The sequence below is a fragment of the Camelus ferus genome, chromosome 3 (assembly GCF_009834535.1).
Source record: "Camelus ferus isolate YT-003-E chromosome 3, BCGSAC_Cfer_1.0, whole genome shotgun sequence".
NCBI classification, from domain to species: Eukaryota; Metazoa; Chordata; class Mammalia; order Artiodactyla; family Camelidae; genus Camelus; species Camelus ferus.
The window spans coordinates 82,381,689-82,403,867 of NC_045698.1; the positions used below are offsets into that span (position 1 = coordinate 82,381,689).

The 22,179-nt window shown below is 43.7% G+C and overlaps 1 protein-coding gene across 5 annotated transcripts in view; it reads left to right on the top strand.

The window, feature by feature from the left end:
• Positions 1–22,179, top strand: part of TNFAIP8 (TNF alpha induced protein 8) — a 120,481-nt gene that overhangs the window by 80,348 nt on the left and 17,954 nt on the right. Inside the window, exon 1 of one of the 5 annotated variants that reach the window (XM_006176021.3) lies at positions 2,348–2,771. The exons of 2 other annotated variants lie outside the window; for them this stretch is intronic. In XM_006176021.3, the coding sequence (XP_006176083.1) occupies positions 2,699–2,771 (73 nt within the window). In that variant the 5' untranslated portion in view covers positions 2,348–2,698. Of the gene's footprint in view, positions 1–2,347; positions 2,772–2,834; positions 2,968–22,179 lie in introns of those variants that run through there. 2 more of the 5 variants (XM_014551768.2, XM_032476569.1) reach the window with 2 other exon arrangements.

Consider the following 22,179-nt stretch of genomic DNA (forward strand, 5'->3'; position numbering starts at 1 on the left):
TGGTTTAAGGGGGAGGGTAGGACAAGATGGAGAGAGGCCGTGATACAGTCTTTTAAAATAAACTGAGCATTCCTTGCTCTAGAGGTAAATCAGAATGTTCTTCCCCAAGGTGACCGCTGGGCTGCATTTAAATACAAAAGATGTTTCTCGCCAGGTTTCATGAGGATCACAGTGAAAGTTCAAAGATCAACCCAGCTGCTAAAATGCCTCTCAACTGAATTAGGAGGCTGACACAGCAGCACTGGGACTGTTCATTCAGCAGTTGTTCTCCTTGTCTGACCTGAGCAGGGCTGAAGGCCTTTTTGTGAACCCAGAGTGGAAACACATCGGACATTGAGGACATGTATTTTAACACACCTTATGTGGTTTGTACAAAATTGGACTTGCAAAAGGACATTTAATAAATCACTCGTGGGAGCCCTTTCTGAAGAGAGAGGGTGAAAGTGAGTCCTCTCTGTGGCTGGTGGGGCCGGGACTTAGGGTTGTGTAAATTTGCATAATCATCACCTTGACAAGGTGTTGCATCTTGCTCCAATTATAGATGAATGGGAGCTATCTTTGTGTCATTCACAGCCCTGGTGAGATCCTGCCAGACTCCTGGTGGACATCTGTGGAAATCTGGGCTGCCCTGAGGGAGGGCAGGGAACAGATGGCTTATGTGTGGTGGGGTGGGGGATGGGGGCTCCCAGAATGATTCCTTGCACAAGACAGGAAAGGTCACTTCTGGCTGGTGAGGGAGCATTTCTTTGGGTTCAGAATGATCTGCATGTCTCCTTGGGAAGTCTGAAGTTACAGAGGGAAGATGCTTATCTTAGCAGCACCCGACCCAGAACGTGTGGCAAAGGGAACCATACAGTTAACTGCAACTTTCAGAACAGTGTAGCCTGTTACCCTTTTGGTGATGAGGTCAGTTTCCCGGAAGGCTCCACAATGCTGCTATTTTCCAGAGGTCTCTCCTCTTCTCCCTTCTCTGACCGTCTGTATCTTCTTCTTATCATCCTGCCCTTTCAGTAAAATTGAGATAAAATTCTGCTTGGTGTCTTAGGCATGTTAGAATCACTCAGCAGTAGGAGGTGGTTTAACATCCAGGCCTTATATTAGTATTTATCATCACCTTCACTGCCTGTGATAGCATAAGCACTTCTTTCTGTTCAAACCCTACATTGAAATAAAACCCAAGAGTATCTTTTACAAAAATTTACTTTTAAATGATGCAATAGTTTGTGATAATCTGTGTAGGACTTTATGGTTTTCAAATCACTTTTTGCTTATATTACCTTATTTAGTACCAAACATAAATCTGGGAAGTAAATAGTACTTTTTTTAGCCTCATTTTCCAGATGAGGAAAGGGAGGCCCAGAGAAGTTAAATAATCTGCTCAAGGTCATATAAATAATAAATAGCAGAACAGAATTTTAATTCAGACTCTTTAAATCTATACCCTTTGTATATTCTTTTCACTAAATTTATTATAAAGCCTGTCTTCTTTTTCTATATAAAAATGGGAAATGAAGGGAAAGAAAGCAGCTGGAAAATATATTTATTAAAAGAATGTAACTTTTCTCACAATTTCCTAATGGATCTTTCAGGTGTGTTATTTGAGGACCTGTTGCCTTACATTGGTAATAAAACTAACGCTCTGCAAAATACCTCAATGAGCAGGTATATCAGTGACAGCTCTTGTTCCCCTTTCTCGGAAAGAAACACTAAGGCCTTACAAAGCTAAGACGTCTTGCTCTCAGCGGGTTGTAGAAACCTGCGGACCCAACCAGGGGGCAGAATTGAGAACTGTTCTCAAAGCTCCCCAGCCTCTCTATTCTATCCGCGTTTCAAAAGCCTGAATACCTCCCCACCCGACCCCTCCTTTGGCTTTTTGGCAGGAATTTATCCCCGGCAGTTGCTAGTAGCCCAGGAGAGAATCACCCCCTCTGTCTGAGGATGGCCCTTTGGGGTAACTGCAGAGGAGTTAGTGCTCCCAGGCTAGGGTTTGACTCTGAGTAAGAGTACTCGCCCGGGTGCTAGTGAGTAAGCCGCCTTGTCTGCTTTTCCCGTGCAAAGATAAGGAGTCGAGGCCACTCCCCACTTTCTTCAAAAGCCCCCCACCCCTTGGGCTTGTGAAGACGATCCTTCCAGCCACATGGACCAATAACCACGTAACTTGACTGTGAAAATAACGTACACAGCCAAGCCGCTTTAAAATCCGTTTGTTTGTTTGGCGTAAAAGACCCCAAGACACGGAAAGTTGAATGGGCGTCGGAAACTGTAACCTAAAGATTGAGAAACATTTCTTCTACTGCGTGTGCATTTGTGATTTCTGTAAAGCAGCAGCGCGCGCTGAGATGGGACTTTCTTTCCTGCACACTTGCTTCCCCGGCGTAGCCTGTCGGGGTCCCGGCCGCCGCGCCCCTCGTCCCGGCCCCTCCGGGAGTTGGCCCCACCTGCGTGCGCCCCGCCGCCAGGTCGCCAGGTCGCCAGCTCGCCTGCGACGGGCTGGGGCGCGCGGCCCGGGGGGCGGACTCCCGCCGCCCAGCTGAGACGCGATTCGTCACTCTTGCAGAACTTTCCCCCTGAAAAATCCCTGCACCAGAACCAGCCCTCCCGCCCGGGGGAGGTTTTGATTTTAGTGGCTTTCCTTCCTTTTATTTTCCATCGTGTTCGGGTTTTGGCTGCTGAGCGAATTTGCAGCTCGCCCGGGTACATGTCAGCGGCAGTCGCCCCGGCAGCCGGTCACCCTGACACAATGCACTCCGAAGCAGAAGAATCCAAGGAAGGTATGCTTTTGATTTTGCCGGGGAGCCCCCGCCAAGTTCGGCGGAGGAAGGCGGTGGAAGGGCAGAGTAGGGAGCAGATGCGAGTTTAAAAGTGAGCGCTGGGTACTTTGTCTGCTTTCCCTGCGCCTTCGCAGCTCAGAGCCGAATGTGCGAACCCTGTACCCTCTCACCCCGCGGCCCTTCAAAGGGAAGGGAGGTAAGAGTCAGACCTAGCTCAGCCAGCCTACTAGAAGCTGCTTTTTAGATTTCTCTGAAAACGAAAAGGCCCCAGTCTTGACCCTTAAGAAGGCAAAATGTGCTTGGACGAGCGCTGCCTGCCTACATCAGGACAGCCGAAAGCCGGATCCCCTGGGGGATCCTAAAGAGTTGAGGGTCCTCTGAAAAGGGTTTCAGAAATTGGAAATGCCCTGTGTTTCCGGCTAAAAGGGGAAGCTGAGTGAAGGGGAGAAGTGAAAGATGTTTATTTCGGGAATAGAATGTTTTTTTTTTCCTCTTGCTGGCTTTTCAGCAGTAAATTCATTTTGTTGGGGGCTTTACGGGGGCTGAGAGATATGAGGGAGGCCTTGTGCAGCTTGAAACTGAGGAGAGTTTGTCTGTTTCTAACTTTGCCAAAGCAAAGGGTTTCTTTTACTCCTAACAGAGAACGAGTGACAGGGCTGGAAAAGCTCCAACCAAAACACAATTATACGCTCGTGTTAGTTCGAGTTTATTTGTGTGTGAGTGTTTGTATGCTTTGTTTCCTGAAACTTTATGTATACAAAAGTCCTCTTGTAAGTTGAGGTAGGAGAGGGGATAGTTGGGGGAAATTAGAGAGTAAGAGAGGAAACTGTTCAAGATTGTGAAATTTCTTTTCAAAGGAGCCTCTCGGGGAAACTGGTAACTTTTAGTGAATCACAGCAGTTCTGGGAGCCTGAGGGGCAGAGAGGAGCCCCATTGGTTCTCCATTTGGTGAATACCAGTCAGGGAGAGCTCTTGAAACTTGTCCTCTTCTTTTACTGATTTCCCTCCCAAAGTAAAACTACGTGTTTCAAAATGTAGTCTCTGTGGGCTGACGATTACTTTATGCTGTGTGAGGGAAGCAGTCAATGAAAAAGAGGCTTGTTTAATAGAAATATGGGGCGGGTGTGAATGAAAGATGACAGCCAGGAGCATTGTTTCTGAGCTTGACGGGGAGCTTGGGGGATTAATGTTTCCTTGCTGCTGCAGCCTGGGTCCTGATGGGGCTTTGTGCTGTCGGAGGCTTTTCTTTTCTACCTTTGAAACAGCAGTTTACAGTGAGTCAAAATTGGTCAAAGGTGAATAGAAAATGGGCTAAGAGAACCCACTGGTAAACTTTTGTATGAATTACAAGTAGCACTTACATTGGTATTTTTCTCCCAGGCAGGTTTTATTTTTTCTTTTGAAAAAAAGAGAGTGGGGAGAAAGTGGAAGAACAGTATCCCCAAGCATATGATACATTTCTCTAGCAGCACCCACATGCTTCCCTCTTGTCTGGCTCACCCATGGTAAGCCTGAAAACTGGAGTGTGAAGAGGCCCATTAATTATCTGCTTATTCCTTACCTTACCTCCGTCATTTACGTTCTACAGATCTGCAGCAAATTATCTGGCCCCTGTGCTTTTTACAGAAAGCCCAGAATGTTTCTTTTAAAATAACATGAGATGCTAGAGTTTTAAATTGATGGCAGTTAGGGTAGGATATGGAATAACTCTTAAGGGAGAATAAATAAATACTTTATTAACAAACGGAATCATGGTGGCTTCTGCCAGGAAATAAAGGGCAAGGGTCTGTTTGTATGTGTGTGTGTGTGTCCCAGGCAGTTCTTGGAAGACTGGTTATTGGCTGTGATCTAGAACCCTCTGTTTAGCTACTCAGATGTCTATGAAAAGAGCAATGCTGTTTAACTAATTGAGTTATCTTAATTCTCTGTCCTTACTAATCCTATCCCATCTCCTTGGATTTCTCTCTCTCTCTCTTTATGGACTTAAGTATCCCGTTTAGTGATAGGTCACCACAAACTCTTTACAATGCCTGCATTGCAAGAAAAATTGCCTTCGGGTGCTTCATGCCCGATTTGCTGTGATGGGAAGATACTTTTAAGTCATTATTCTGAACCACAGTGAGAGACTAGTATACTTTGTTTGGGGCTGAATCTGAAAAAAATATCAAGTCAGATTCAGAAGTCCTTGGAGGCCAACATATTTGTGTATGTGAGTGAATGCAGAAGCAAATGACTGGGGATATTGTTAAGCCATCACAGCTAAGGATGGACTTGACTCTGTGCCAGGAGTGCTGAACCTCCATCCTCGGTCACTGGCCACCTCCTAAAGAATCGATGTGATTTCGCCTACTTTCAAATGAATAGGTGATTGTGCTTGAATATTAAACAGAGAAAAAGAACCCAGACCTCACTATTAAAAGCTGAATGAATTTAAGTTCTCGAGGCGTAGCATGGCTAGGAAAGCAAGGGAAAGTAGGGAAGGCCATTGAGAGGAAGACATCAGCAGTTTCCAGTGGATGGGGGCTTCCTGAGGAGATAGGTTGATGGCCATATTTTTGGCATCGAATTGATTCCTGTTGAGTAAATTACTTAGTTATGAAGTAGGAAAAAAATGAATGGCACTTAAGATGTCTGAAGATCTTTCTAGTGTTAAGCGTTAAGGGATCAGGGCTCCTCTGTCCTGGTTATTGAAGCTTTGCTACCAGACAGCGAGGAAGCCATCATTAAGGAGGGTTTGCTTTGTGAGGACTTGGAAACGAGGAAGAGTTGAGCTGCGAGTGAGCGCAGCTCCTCCTCTCTTGCTCATAATAGCCCTTCCCGCCACCACCTCTCCCAGTTCTCTCTTGCTTCACCCAGCCTGCTATTTCACAAAGGAAATAGTAGCCATTAGACAACTCCCTCAACTTCCTGCTTCCAGACTGACAGACTCACCTTCACCCACACTCACCCTCCTGGTGAAACAGACATCGTTCCTCTTTCCACCATGTGCGCCTCACCGCACCACTTAGCCCCCCGTCTTTCCCTCCCTTCTTTGTATAGCTGTGCTCAGGCTTCCTACTTTGGGGTGTTGGCACTTCCCACCTGAAATGTCCTTCTCCCCACCTGACCCCCTTTTCCCTGCTCAGCTCTTTGGAGAGGCTTTTTCTGAACCTCCAACCTAAATTAAGATCCCTTACTGCCCTCTCTCAGAGCACCTGATCTTTTCCTCACTGGGACTCATCACTATTTAGCATCCTTCTCCAGACCACAAGCTCTTTAGGGCAAGACTGCATCTGTTTTATGCCCCACTGTGTCTCCAAGACCTACACAGAAAGGGTGATCATTCAATATTTATAAAACGAATGGATGATCTCCATTTGGGGGGTGGTAACCCTCAATACTTGGCTCAGTTTTAGGGATTTATCTCTCCTTTAAAATGAGCCTGTTTTGTTTTGTTTTTTAAGTTTTGCATGGTTCCTCCTTTCTCATTCTTCATCATCCCTCACCTACTGAAGTCTGCCTTTATCTCCACTACTCCTCTGAAACTGCCCAAGTCATCAGTGATTTCCCATGTGCTAAAATCACCAGTGACCTAGCCTTCATATTTATGCCATGACTTACTTGACCCCCTCCTTTTTTTTTTTTTTTTTTGCAGCATTTGACACTAGAAAGACCAGTGTCCCTGCAATCCTATACTCCTTCCATAGTTCCTATGACTCTACACTCTCCTGATATCCCCTTCCTTTTTCTAAGTGTTTTTTTCTAATCTCCTAGACCTCCAGCCTGGGCTTTTCTAAGAGTCACCTGTACAGCCAGCTGCCTGGCAAACACCATGCTCGAAGGTCATATAGGTATCTCAAATTCAACACACCTACACTGAGCCTGTCATGTCCTACTCTTAACTAATCTATTCCTCCTTTTGTATCCTCACTGAATATCATTATGCTCTTCTTGGCTTCCAGACTTCAGATCCAAAAGGTGGCCTTGACCCTGCCCTCTCCTTTATCTTCAGCTCCTCTTCCCCTCCTGACCCCTGGCCCTTCATCCTCCTTGTTACCTGTTGAAGGCTTCTCCTTCTTTGCATCTCCCTTGCCCCTGCTGTGGTTCAAGCCCTCAGCATTTGTACCCTGCTGATGACAGTAACCACCTCTCTCATCAGGGTTGTTGGCTGCAAGAAATGGGAATTGATTCCTGCTATCATAAGCAGAAAAATTTACTGAATGTATAAGGGGTAGTTCATACAGCCACAGGAAGAATTAGCATCTGAAAATGCATCAGGAAATGCAGCCAAGTATTGCCTGGTTAGGACCTCACCATGGCCTTTGCTTCTTCTGTATTTTTCAGTTCTGTCACTGCTTAGACTCCATGTGTGGCTGAATATTTGATCATCCTCAACATTCAAAAATCTTGGCAATAAGCAGGCTGATTGGTCAGGGCTAGATTGCGTACCTGGCCCCTGCTGCACATGGGAGAGGGAACTTCCGGTTCTAGCTTTGGGAGTGGGAGATAGGGGTCTGACTCCTACAGCCACGTGCAAAATAAACGTTTCTTGAGAAATAGGAAAGGGCCTCTGACGTGGATCACCAACAGACATCTACCACACCACCGGAATGGTCCATCCAACCCTAGTGTTGCCCTGTTTATTTACTTCCTTATTCCCTCAACAGATGTCATTTCCTTTGTTGGGATTACTCTCTTGTCCCTCCTCAGGTGGGTAATATCTCCAACTGGACCCACTTTAGAGTGGATGATCTTTCACTGTGTTCCCAAGACACCGTGTACTTCCCTTAGTTGTACCATGTTTCTATGCATGACAGCTATTAGTTTTCTTTCCTTTGCCTCCACTTCATTATGAGGTGTTTGTTTGTTTGTTTGTTGACATGATATGATGAAACTTTTTAGAGCACTGTTTAGAAATTCTCTAGCCTTCACTTTTCCAGAAAATAGTGCCTTCCAAACCTGGAGGACAAACCTATTTAGTATTTCTTAAATTCTCCACTGAAGTACTGTAATGGTAGAGGCAAAACAAGCATTTGTCTTTGATCACTGGGATCAAGTCCTGACGTGGCTTGCCAGCATCTCAGATGATTTGGCCTTGAAAATCAAAGAAACAATTTTGAAACTGAAATGCATTGAGTGCTTCCCTGTGCCAGGCACAGTGCTAAGCATCTGATTATGTATATTATCTCATTTAATACTTGTCTAGTAACACTTGGTGTTAATTCCACATAGCAATTAGGAAAACTGAGGTTCAGGGAAGTTAAAAACCATGCCTCAAACCAAAGAACTAGAAAAGACAGAATCAAGATTTGAATGGAGGCTGACTATCTGTAGAACCTGTGCTTTCAGCCCTGATGTGGTACTTCCTGGAATGTCCATTCTCAAGTAATCTGGGCATTCAGGAGGATGCCCTCTGTGGTCCCGTGGCACTTGTACCCCAGTTTGAGAAGCCAGGAGTAAGAGGCAGGCATCTCCGAGGAGGAAGAGAAGAGCCCAGGCACACAGGCAGGGAGTCCTGAGTGCATCCTTCTACCCCTGATGCAGGAGATCTAGGAGCCTGGCAGGGCTGAGTGGGAGGTGCCTGGAGCTCACTGCAGCAAGGGAGACCATCGTACCTGTGGGACAGGAGAGGGACCTCACTTTCTGAGGCAGTGGCCAGCTTGCAACCGAGAGCGTGGACTCCCCAGGTCACTGATGTGAAGCAGGGTTCCATTACATGTGTCTTACGTTATCACAACTGGGTGACTTTGTAGTGACCACTGAGTTTCAGGTTTCTTTAAAGTCTAACAGGTGTCTATACACATGTGAGTGATTCTCAGCACAGCTGTGTTCCACTCAATTTGTCCCTATATCTCCTGATAATATGTTAATTTGCTGGGCATATGTACGGGCATTTGGACTCTCAGTTGTAGCCGTCCTTGGCTTAAGTATCATTTAATAGGTGTCTGACCTGTTCCTCAGTGCTTCCACAGTGGTTTCTCTGTGCTCCAGGTTGAGTCCATCTCAACATAGTCAGCAGAGTTGGGGTCCCCAGTTCCTGGTGGGGTTCCCGAAGCCCATCTTGATCAGTCAGCTTGCCAATTAAGTGACTAAGGTCAGTGACTTGCCAGGACAGAGGGGTACCTGAGCACTGCCCCCCTAAGCACATTGTGCCAGCGGGCAGCCCTGTAGAACCTTCTAGGGACCTTCGTGGTCAGCATCACCCTACCTCCTAGGAATTGTAATTCTTCAGGGAAACAAAAAGTAGAGACTAACACTAGAAAAAGTGTGATAAGTATCTGTCAGAGTACTGATCATAGAAAAGTTCAGTTGTTCCATAGTGGTGACATTAATATCCATTTCTGTCATCGAAAAGTCCACTGGTATCGTATAAGCTGCACACCAGGTGGTGTCCTCACTGTTTTAACCTCACGTGCTGTGACAGCTTATATAGTAGCATTCATTGCTAAGCATTACCATACCAGTGTTCTCCCCCTCTCCCTCCCTTCCCCAGCCCTTGCTTTGCCCAGAGGATGAAGAGGAAAGGAGGTGAAGCAGTAGTTCGGATCTGAGGAAATGCATGGCACTTTGTGTGGCTGACTGTGATGTCATCCACAATGTAGAAGGTGCAGCTTAGGCTGTAAAACACCAGACTTTGATGTGATGATGTTTCCTTTCGTGGAGTTATTAGCCTTGGAGTACAGTGTGCTGACAAGGACTGAACTGGAAAATCCATTTCAAGATCTGTGCCATTCTGTCTCCTCCACAGTGGACATCACTGGTAACCTGGCATCACCTGACACCCCAGCTCTGTAAGCTTTCATTATCTTGGGGCCTTTTCTTCTTCACTTCTGAAATTTTCATCAGACTGAATTAGCATCACACCTTTCTTGTCCCGGAATTATGATGCCGTGGAACAACCGGGATCACATGGATGATTAAAATCCCAGCTTCTGGCTGTTGGTAATCCAGGAAGTAGCCGAAAAGTGGGCGGGTAAGAGAGAATGCAGTGGGGTGAGAGAAAGTCTCGGGACCCAGTGATTTCATTTCAGAATAACGCAGTGGCTGGATTTGCCACAAACCGTATATTTGTCAACATTTCCATCCATATAAGAAAGATGCTAACCACTTGGGAAACAATGAGCTGAACATGGCTGTATACATCTCTTCATTCAGTAGATGGTGGTAAAAAGATGGTGTAAGCTGAATTTTTTAAAAATAAAAAAAATCAAATCATTATATGTATCTGTAATATTTAAGAAAGATCTGCAGTGAGAAGCCTTTTGTAATTAAAATGATTCCACAAATTCAAGTAGAATCAGCATTGTTTAGAGTTAAAAGCAACTTGGCACATCCCTTCCTCTAACCCCTTCGTTTTAGAGATCAGGAACTCAGGCCCAGGGAGGTGATGTGTAGGCCCTTTCTACCTGCCTTGTGCCTATTTGCCAGCAGGAAATTTTGCAAGCATAGGTTTTAGCATCCTGGATTTTGGTGTCAGATCTCCTGGAAACCCGAAAATCCCATGTGTTTATGTAGATGTCATTCACTTTTGGGGAATTTACGAAGTCTTAATGGAATGACTGAACACATGGAGATTTCCTACTTCACTTTCTCTTACATGTACGTCAGGAGAGTAAGAAATAAAATTTAGCTCTGCAAATAGATCCTTTTAGATCCCTGGTTTTCAAAGTGGTAGACCGAGGGAGAGGCAGTTTAACAGTGAGCTCATTTGTTTTCATTCCTTTGAGAACATCATTCAGGAAAATTAGTGCAATAGCTGGTTGAGCAGGGGCCCTCTTCCTTGGGAGAAGGTGTGCGTGTGTGTGGGTGGGAAGGGAGTGGCATTCTGACACCAGACATGCAGTTGCAGGAATAGATGGTTGTCCCACAGCCTGGTTTTCCCTGGAGCACCGCAGGCCTGGTGCATGCTGGGAGTCAGAACACGTTCTTTCTCGGGGAGTGGCTGAGGGGCTGCAGCCCACTGACCCCCATCCCGCTGTTGATCAAGATACCTAAAAGAGCAATCACTTAAATCTTTTTTCGTCCAGTTTTATAATTGGCATACAACACCGTGTAAGTTAAAGGTGTACAGCATGATGATTTGACATGATGACCATTTGGTGATGTGTATAAGTTTAGCAAACATCCATCATCTCTTATAGATACAAAATTAAAGAAATAGAAAAAAATGTGTGTGTGATGAGAGCTCTTAGGTTTTATGCTCTTAACATTACTCTCATATATAACATATAGTAGTGTCAATTATATTTATCATGTATCTTTTTTTTTAAATTGAAATATAGTTGATTTACAATGTTGTATTAATTTCTGGTGTACAGCATAGTGATTCAGTTATACATACACACACACACACACACACACACATATATGCAAACTAATTGTCCATATACAGATGCCTGGATGAAGAAGTTGCTATACACACACACATACACAACAGAATAGTACTCAGCCATAAAAAAGAATAAAATAATGCCATTTGCAGCAACATGGATGGAACTGGAGATCATCATACTAAGTGAATTAAGCCAGAAAGGAAAGAAAAATAGCAAATGATATCACTTATATGTGGAATCTACAAAAAGGACACAAATGAATGTATTTACAGAGCAGAGACAGACTCACAGACGTAGAAAACAAACTTATGGTTACCAGGGTGTGAAGAGGGGTGGGAAAGGATAAATTGGGAGTTCAGGATTTGCAGATACTAACTACCATATATAATAATAGATAAACAACAATGTCCTACTGTATAGCACAGGGAACCATATTCAATACCTGGTAATAGCCTATAATGAAAAAGAACATGCTGTATCTTAAATCTTGTTCTCACGGGTGAAGAATCTTGAAGAGGAGTTAGGCATAGAGCTGTACTGCCTGCTGAGTGACCACTGGCTGGGCCATCAGTGGCTAAGGGAGTGCCACTCTGGGTATCTGTAAAAAGACTGCAAATCCTGTGTTATTAGGCTGGTACTTTAGGGTATTCATGGTTTAAAGATGTGTGGAGCTTTGTGTTTCTGTATAGAACATCGTCTTTGGACTTACATGGGAATATACTCTCTAGCTTCGTTGTGACAAATGAGATTTAATTTTATAAATAACTAGGGGCAAAGTGTCTCCCAAGGAAATCCTGAAGCAAAGTGGCCACTAAGCAGAATGCCCTAAGTGATCATGACCGCTTTAGGCCTGAAGCCTGAAGACCTCAGGTACCAAGTAAGGGTTGATTGACAGATACCCAGTTTGACATGCCGTATATCCTGGATGCCAGCTTACCTAGCCCAGGTATATGTTCTCATGTGGCCCCCTCAGCTCAGCTGAAGAGCTGGGGACCTGAGGTGTTGTGCCTGCCATGTACTGTCTAGGAGACTCCTGTTTCCAGGCACAGCCTCTCTCCCTCAGTCACTGCCACCCTCCCTTGGCCCAGCATACTCATAGCAGCAAGTGTTGACTGAGCTAGTACTTCCTCTGTGGGGCCTGGGGAACAGATGGTGTGTGTAGAAGGCCCTGCCCTCCAAGAACTTCTGGTTCAGGGCATCACACACAGCACGTATGCGTCCATAGGACGAAACACCTGATGGGGAACTCAGGATGAGTACAGCTCAGAGGATGAGGCAGCAGACACTTTGAGAATCTAGAGGAGAGAATGTTCACCAAAATCTTTATGGGCAGAGTGCCTTCGCAGAGGAGTTAGCTGGGACTTCAGCTAGGCCCTTTAGGCAGGAGGAGAGGAGCATTGTGGGGTGGAGGGCATTGGTGGGCCATATTGCAGCAGCACGTGGGGCCAGCCTAGAAGCCAAGCTGCCCAGAGGGACACTGTGGGTAACAGAGAGGATACTGGGAATCAAGAGACCAGTTCTACTCGTGACTTTGCCCCTAGTTTGTCTGTGCAACCTTCAGTTGCTGCTTGGTCTCTCTGAACTTCAGTTTCCTCATTAGAAAAATGCAAGCATTGAAATTACACTTAGGCATGCCCAAGAACCATTTAGGGGGGAAACACAATTATAAGGAACTGAGGGGTTTTGAGCTGGAATAGGGCAGAGGCAAAGTGGTGGTTTAAGAATACAGAGCTGACAAGAGCCCTGGGTTGGTCTGAAGGACCAGCTGAGCCTGGGTAAAGGAGCTGGGTGGAAAAGTGTGTAAATATCCAGCCAGAAGAGGAGAATTGCTTCCCCTTATGTGATCTCTGAGGGAAAAACTGACGAGACAGGAGAGGTCTGGGCTGTGACTTAGCCTCTGAGAATACCCTCTTTTAGAAGGGAAAAAGGTAGACGCAACCAATAAAGAAAACAGAAATGGAGACGCTCAAGAGGTTAGGAGGAAACCAAGGCAAGAACAGGAGGACGAGAGCCCATGGAGCGGTGATCAGCCATGCCTAAGGAGAGGTGCTGTAGAAGGTGGCTTTACCATCTTCTCTGTGGGCCTCAGCAAAAGCTAGGATCCTGAGTTTGAAGAGCTCATCTGCTAAGAACACCTCACGAGTGTTCAATCAGTATTTAGTGGGTAACTGAGGGGATGGGGGAAGGCATGTGGGGCCCAGGGGATGAGCAAGTCCAATGTCCCGAGGAATGGAGACTTCCATCATCCCCATTTGCCCACATCTCCCAAGTCCTAGTTGCCAGCAGATTCCTTCCTGATCTCCACCCCCCTCACCTCTGACCTCTCCCTGTGGCATTGCAGAAAATCAGCCCTTGTGCATGAGGGTAAGAAGTGAAGATAGGTAGGAAATTTAATCCAGCTCTTCATACTGGGGAAAAGCTTTGGCTGGTCTGAGAAATAGGGAATTTTTCTCCGTTCCCTTCCTCCTTCACTTCCTGTCTTCCTATGTCCTTTCTTTGCTGTGACAGGAAACATGTCTTGGAAAACCACTGATGCTTCTGCCAGGGATACCCTAGATTTGATATGTAATTGGAAACTGAGGGCTTTAGTCTTATACATATTAAATAGGATTTGCCACACTAGTAATTTAGCCATTCTGAGGAATTTTTCATTTCTCCTGAGGTGAGAACCAGTGAGATGCTGCTTGTGTCAGTGATTGAACAGTTTCACCCAGGAGGTGCTGGTTAAATAAAACAAAATCACAAAGACAGAACCTGCCCATGGCCTGACGACAATATTTACCTGGTTAAGAAGTGCTCATTTCCCATCCTCTAAAAAGCCAGAAAGCATGGTCCTGCTCCAAGAAACATTTTCCTTCTATAAAGTTATCCGATAAAAATGAAATGTCAGTGCACTGACTTTTCTCTTGATTATAAAGCACTTGTAAAGCCATTTCACCTTTTGAAGGTTAAAATTAGAGTTAAGTCAGTGATGAAGCTGCTGGAATGAAAACGCACCCCTTCCCAATATCCCAAGTCTGAAGGCTGGACTCAAGTTCTTGAGGGAAAGGAGATTCTAATGAAGGAGTCTCCAGAGAGTTGCCAAGGAGGTGGAATTCAGGGGCCAGTAGCGCCAAGGAAGGGGAAGGAGAGGAACTGCTGGGGAACTAGTGAAGGAAGTTGAGGGAGTGGCCATTTGGCAGGTTTTGAAATTTCAAGGGAACAATGAGGAAGAAGTAGGAGGTGGGAGGCCCGGAGTGGGTTCCAGGCCCGCTGCAGAGCCTCCAAGGGGAGGAGGCTGGTGGAGAGAGAGGAAGGGAGGAGTAAAGAAATAACTCTAAAATGGAAAAAAAAAAAAAAAAGGTAATTTATGCTAAGCTAGAGAGGTGAGCAGCAGTCTAACTAACAGGCAAGAGACCACGGTGACTGGGGTAAGAAATTTTGGCAGTTCAAGTATTTGGTTTGATTTTGCAGTTAACAGGAGGTACAAAGGGGTGCTGGACTCCCAAAGTACGATACAGCCTTGGAGCCCATGAAATAGTGGCGTCTGGAGAACACAGAAGCGCCCCAGTTCTTCTCAGGCAGGATGAATGCAGGGGCCCATCAAAAGGACGTGACGTTGAGGAATGCTGCTGCCTTTCCAACTGCTAAATTGGGGCCAGTCTGAAGCAGGGGCTGTGTTATGTTGGCTTGGATTCCAAGTGACTTTCTTACTGGGTTATAAAAATGATTTCCCCAAAAAGCTTGCCAGTGGCAGATGATGAATTAGAGAAGCTGGAATGCCAGCCTCTGGGAGTCATCTCAACGCTGTCGGCTGTACTGTGCCGTCCATTTGATGGAAGGCCAGTGGGACTTTTAGTGAGTGGCTGTTGGGGGAGTAGAGAGCCGTCACCCCCATCCCAGGCAAAGCGGCACCAAATTTCTGGGAGGTTCACTCATTAATGAGTCTGATGGTAAACAGGCTCACTGAGGAATTTCAGGCTGAGGGTTTTTATGGGCAGAGCTGGTATAAATTATTTGGCTCACTCGACCGTTGCTCTGAGTTGATGCTCAAGCCAATAACCCTACAGGTGCAGAAGTGGTTACTCGACTTCCCCGACCTTGCCATCCATCCCAGCATGCTCTGGGGCTGCCCCCCCCCCCCGCCAGTGCCCGTGCTTAGGGCGGGGCCGGGGGCGGGGCCGGGGGCGGGGAGGGGCTCCTCTGCGGCTTCGCAGGGGACCTGCAGCTGGCCTGTTTCAACGTGTAAGGGTTAACCAGGTGAATTATAATTGCTGCTGGGAGAGGCAGCCTAGCTGAAGCCTGACATAGCGCTCAGGGTTGCCAGAGAAAGGGTCACCCTTACAGACCTTAATTGTTTTCCTCTCTTTCCCAAAGATGGGTTTTCAGTGTAACCTGATGGTGTTAGCCCAGTAGCTAAAGACATTTCTGGTCTGCATTTCAGTCCTCTGCATTGTTGTTGCTTTAAAATTCTCAGGCGACCCTTCTTTTAAAATGTAATTAGATCAAATGGAAAGCAAAAAGGAATAAATTGATTCTGTTGTTGCTTAGTTACTGGAGCGAGACCTTCTGCATCTTCAGGCCTTTTTGTAGGTGAAGATGTGGAATGTCAGTTGGACCATTTCATCCAGGGGCTGGGAGTGGAGAAACTGTTCTATTTGGTAGTCATGCTGGAATATCACATAAAACCGTACCATTGAGTAACATTGTCTGTTGTTTCCTGTCTTTTGTTTTCCTGGCACCATCTACCCCCAGTCTGTGAAACAGTCAAACCTGTTTTCATTGTATATCATCTAAAGCGTCAGTTAGCCAGGTTTTTTTTTTTTAAATGTTTAATGCCGTTCTTTAGTCCATGAATGACTCAATTGACAGAACGTAGGCAGCTCCTGAACTTGGCAGTTTGTTGCCATCATCCTGCCCCTGGACAGGAAGTGTTCAGTATAGATATGAGTAACCAGTTTCCAGGCTTAAAAATAAAGTGGGGGATTTCTGGACAGAACGGGTCTTTGTCACTCACTTCAACACGCCTGAGAAGTGTGACACTCGCAGCAGCCACTTAGCTTTCTCACTTTTTCCAGGCCATCACTTCACCTGACATTTTCTGTTATACAGATTGAAACTTACTTTATCGTGTCGGTGGTTTGTTTTTTGTGTTTTTAATGAAATAAGAGGATACTTGAATAATCGTGAGAATCAATTCGAGCCAGTGTTCTCTCCTTGTTGCCTCTTTTATTTTTAGCTCTCTTTAAATCATCACCCTTCGGAGGTAGGTAATGGGGAAATAATCTTCACCTGCCTGTGTAGCAGCTCAAACTGAAAGCCACAAAGACGTGCCCGGACAGCTGCATATACTGTGTGACTTGTCTTCTTGAATCTAAGGCCAACTTGAAGCAGCATTTTTTTTTTCCCCAAAAGTTACTTATAATCATTGTGGCGATTCTTAGATTTCTTTTGTCAGATAATCCCTTAGCAACTCAGGATGAATTTATACTATTTTGACAGATACTGAAAAGTTTTTTGGCACCTTGCTGCCTACAACTGTTGTTTCAGGACTTTGAAGATAACTTCATATGTTATGTTGTCTTGCTGTCTCCTTCAGTAATGTCAATTTCCCTCCCTTTAAAAAAATTTTCCTTTCCTTTCTTTCTTATTCTAAACAGTATTTTTTTTTTGTCTTGGGAATTTAAGAAATCTTAATACTTTTTTTGTGGAAATACTAAATTAGATACAACATTTATTAGATGAGAGTGGCTCAACAACAACAACAAAAGTATTTCTCTTAACTCTGTACAAGTGTTTGTCTCTGAGCTTCTATTTATTCTTCAGATAAGAAACTGTGCCAGGGTATGATGATATAAAATACAAAATCCATGCAAATGTTTTTAGTTTGTGTTAAGGGGAGGTCAGTCATGGTTCTTTGGGAGAATTGGGCTTCATTTGCCAAATTTAGAAATAAATCATAAACTTATAAAGAACAAGGTTATGGTTACTCAACTTGAGCCAAACGTGGCTGTGAATCTGAACCGATGTTTCTTCTCCTGTGCACCTCCTGATGGTCTCCTTTATTATCTCCTCTGTTTTCAAGACCGAGGCAGGAAAGAGTAGAGTAGTCCCTGCTGTGCCTTAGATTAAAACTTGCTAAAAAATCAAGCCTTTTGAAAATACAGAAATCCTGTGTTCCAAATAACCTATACCTGTTCCAGTAAGATGTTTTCAGGGGAAAAGGGGAACTGTTTATGCAAGCCAGACTTTCATTGAATAAAATGATTCCCTGATCTAAAATGTTAATCTCCCCTCCTTTTTTTGTGAAGACTCCTTCTCTACCTTTGTAATCTTGTTGTGGCAAGACTCTTCTAGTTTTCATGTTGATGGGCACATGGTAGGCAAACAGAAAATGCTTGATAACCAGTGAAGTGTGAGGATAGACATATGGTCCAGAGGGTAAAATATCTTGCAGAATTGAAATGTCTCATTTTTCCCTGAGATTCAAGGATCGTTTCAACATGAAGATCCTTCATCTGACCTTGGTGTCTGTTTTTTAGATACAGGAAGACATTGTGCTGGGTAGGTGGTTGTACTGTCCAGTGGTGCCAGCAGTCAGCTTAAACCAAGATGGACATTCAGAATGTATTGTGCACACCAGGGGCATTTAAGAAGACCTGTTAGGACCTTCTTTTTGCTGGTTCCTTTGAGGCCACGGGGGTAATAATCAGTCTCCTAGTCAGTGTTTTGAATCACAGTGGTCAGGCCTAAGCTCGGCACAGACCGGCAGGAGGGCTTTAACCAGACCACACCTGTCTAGGCTGATGGAGGCTGTAACAGGCTACCCTTTGTTTTTTTTTAACGTTTAAAAAATTGAAGTATAGCTGATTTACAATGTTGTATTGGTTTCCAGTGTACAGCATAGCAATTCAGTTGTGTATATATATATACATATACACACACACACAAACACACACACACACACACACACACACACATATACATATTCTTTTTCATTACCAGTTACTACAAGCCATTGATTATAGTTCACTGTGTTACACAACCAGACTTTGTTATTTATCTATTCTGTACATAGTAGTTTGTATCAGCCAATCTCGAACTCCCAATTTATCCCTCCCTCCCTTCTTTCCCCTCTGGTAACCGTAAGTTTGTTTTCTATGTCTGTGAGTCTCTTTCTGTTTTGTAGATAAATTCATTTGTGTCACTTTTTTTTTTTTTTTAGATTCCACATATAAGCAATATCATACGATATTTGTCTTTCTCTGTCTGACTTACTTCACTTAGTGTGATAATCTCTAGATCCATCCATGTTGTTGCAAATGACATTATTTCATTCCTTATGGCTGAGTAATATATCATTGTATGTGTATACACACACACACACACACACACACACACACACATCTTTTTATCCATTCATCTGTTGCTTCAATGTCTTGGTTAGAGACTGATTTCTTACTCTGTCAAAAAGTGATGGAAACTTAAGAGTTGTCCTCAAATTTGGGTCAGACAGGCTTTATTATCAGAACCCTTCTGACACATCTTGTGGGGCAATGGAAAAGGGAGAGTTTTAGGCAACCCTTGTGTTTGAAATGCTGCTTTTTTTTTTCCTGCTAGTTTTTGTTGTTGTTTGTTTTGCCACAGAAGCATCTCTCCATTTCAGTTCTTTGGACTTGTGCATCTGTGGAGTTCTTCCTGAGTTCCAGCCATTGGGACATGGCTCAGCCCAGAGTAGCCTACCAATAGTTAAATCTAGTTTAAAATAAAAAGCAATTTTAGGAGAAAGATGAGAGAAGAGGATGTTACTTGATAGGGGGACAGAGGAACAGTGGGTGTATCCAGATGTAAAACTCTTTGGGGCCAAGGAAAGTCTTTTAAGAACTAAAGTCTCAGCTTTCATTTGTAAGTTTAGACCAAAAAGATGAGAAATGGACTTTATCAGACTTTGACCGCAAATGAAAGGCCTCAACCCTCTTTAACCATATGTATACATGCTCAGAATTTCTATCAAATAATAAGTGATAAAGGCAAGCTACTGATCAAAATGATCTGAATTGTGACTGAAAAGAAAGTCTTACCTCCAAGACGAGAAGAGCCTGTGTGCTGGCCCTTTCTAGGCTGGGGCCACTACCTTGCCTTCAGCCCAAAGACAAAGGGAATAGCTGTTACTAAGACCTCTACTGACCCAATACCAGCCTCCAGCCAGTATTCCAGGCATCTTCTCAGCTACCCCTACTGATGAAAAAAAATACTGTAGTAAAATATTTCAGATTCTTTATCTTCCATCACAGTGTTGTGAGCCACAAGTCAGCTCAAAAAAAGATGACCCAACTCCTGACCCCCTCATTGCTTTATTTGATGCCATTAAATCCTTGGAGACTTGGAAGGTCACTGAGGCCTACATTTGGAACCTAGAATCTTAATCCAAGAATTCTGAAACTTCCTCTTTTTTTGCCTATATTGAAGGTTGCTCTGTTTTGCGATAATACCAATTTGATGAAAGAAAAATACTTATAGGTGCCAGATACTTGTTATTTAAGAATTAAATTCCTTTTGATAGCTAGTCTCTTAACTTTCCTTTAAACATAGTTTCTAAATTTCGATGGGGGCAGTATGGTATGCGGTTTTATTTTGTGCTGTAAGATATCGTCAAACAAGATTTCACTTTGATTCATCAGTGGTGAAAATGTGGCAGAAGTCATTTGGGGTATTTGCTATAGAATGTGCCCTGCATTGGAATGTGGATGGAGTTCTGGCATTTGTATATTTATATGTTTCAGGGAAATAAAGATACAGAGAAGCACTTGTCTGTTGCCTATATAAAGACTAACTGTACAGCTGACAGCTGAAAAATACTGTATGAGATGACATTTCATGTCCCACAGTAGCATCTGTTTCCTTCATTCTAAGATCAACAAAGGGCATCAAAGATGGATGCTGAAAACGTAAGAGGAAAAGCCCTTCTTTCTGGCAAATTTGTTATCTCCCCTCACCATCCTTTCCAAAGCAGGAGTGGACTGAATGACATGAATTGACAATTAACAGGAGATTAGTTCAAGGGGGAAACTGTTCAGTTAGGGTAGATTTAATTTTCAGGTTTAGAAACCAATTCAAATCATACATTCTAAAGACTTGATTCATCTTTTTCCTAAGCATTTAATCTTTATAATATACATTGTCTTGCACCTTAGAGATAAATTCAACATTATTTCTTAAGATATCTTCTACTTTTGCAGCAATGAGGACATTAGAAATCATCTGAAGAAAATTGCAAAAAAATGTAGGTTGTCTTTCTCCATCCAAGCAATGTTTTAATTGAAGGTTCTGTTATTCATCAATATAAAATAACCACTAGATATGATCAGGAATATTTCCCAAGAACAAGGATATGTTTATAAACCTTACTAATCATTTGACTCAGTAACATTATATTTCCAGCCTTAAAAAATGAGTGTCATTGGATCATGTCTACAGATCTTATAAGGCCTCCATTTTTTAAATAAAATTAATCTGGATACCATAAAAGGACAAATTGACCATCTTAAATTGTCTCCTAAAACAGATAATTTAATGTGAGATTAGTAAATACTGCTTTTAATTGCTTGTGGACTGTCTTTGTCCTCTGTCTTTTTACCAAGTTGACCCAGGTAGTATGAAGTGGTCCCTCCTGGGCACACATGACACAGGGAATCATCACAGAAGGTGCTCAGCCCCTTTGTCCGCCCCAGATATGAAGCCTATATACCATACCTTCCCCCGCTTCCCAGCCTGCTAGGTGCACTTACTTCTCTTTAAAATAAACACTGACCTACATAGGATAGCTCTTACTTAGCACACCAGTAGTAATTGTATCCAATGCTTTGTAATATCCTCATATTTAAGAAAGAACAAAGATATGCAGTTATTTATCCCTATGTCTTTCACCATATTGGACACCTTATCTATTAGAACATGTTTTAGTTCATTTAGAAGCTGGTTTGTGAGAGACTTGTACACAAGCCCATCAGGTACCTCATGGCCCGACCTTATAAAAGACCCCAACAACCAACCCTTGGGGCTCGCACAGGCACCTCTTGTCTGTGTGGTCCACTGTTGTCTATGGGAGCGTAACCTAATAAACTCCTTTTTTATTCTCAAAAGAAAAAAATAAGCTGGTTTGCAATTTTTTTTAATTGAAGTATAGTCAGTTTACAATGTTGTGTCAATTTCTGGTGTGCAGCCTAATGTTTCAGTTGTACATATACCAGGTTTTTTTGAAAGTCGCTTCAAAACTCTCCTCACCCGGAATGTGAAGACAGGCACACACCAGGAATCTGACCAGGTGTAGGTCAGTGCCAGTAGCTTTCACCAGAGAGGGATATGTGGTGTGGAAGACCTGTCTCTGTGCTTGAGGAGGTGGGTTTCGGTCTGGAGGAAGATAACCAGACATGTGCATAAGAAAGTACATGAGAGGGGAATGTCACATCGGGCTAGAGAGGTTCAGGAAGGGCTCTTCTGGCAGAGAAATCTGAAGCACCACTGCTGAGATGAGTAGCATTGGCAGGCAGCTCTAGATGGAATTTACCATAGTGTGGTGCGTGTACCATTGGTGGTGGTACATTAAGTGGCTAGAAGAGGCCTCAGGCACAGGGTTAGATCATCTTCAGTAACTTTACAAGACGATTAGTCCCTTTCAGCTCCCTTGGAATCTTTTGTATCATCCTCAGAGAATGCCTGTATTTGGGGCTATGTGACCTTTGCCCCCTTACTCACACTGACTCACTCCTTTTGTATCGTGTAGGTAGACATGGCCCTCATGGCCTTGGGCAGGCAGCAATATCTGGCTAGAAACTATTAGGTATTTTTTCTCATTGAAATAATGTTTATGATTTAAATTTTTTAAATCATTTTTATGATTATGATATATTTCAAGGAGGAGTACCAACTTTCATTCACATAGTGTATATGGTTCCCTTTTAAAATAAATTCATTATTTTTTAAATTTTTTAAATTTTGGGGGGGTTGGGGGTACGTAACTAGGTTTATTTATTTACGTTTTTTTAATGGAGGTACTGAGGATTGAACCCTAGGATCTTGTGCATGCTAAGCATGTGCTCTACCACTGAACTATACCT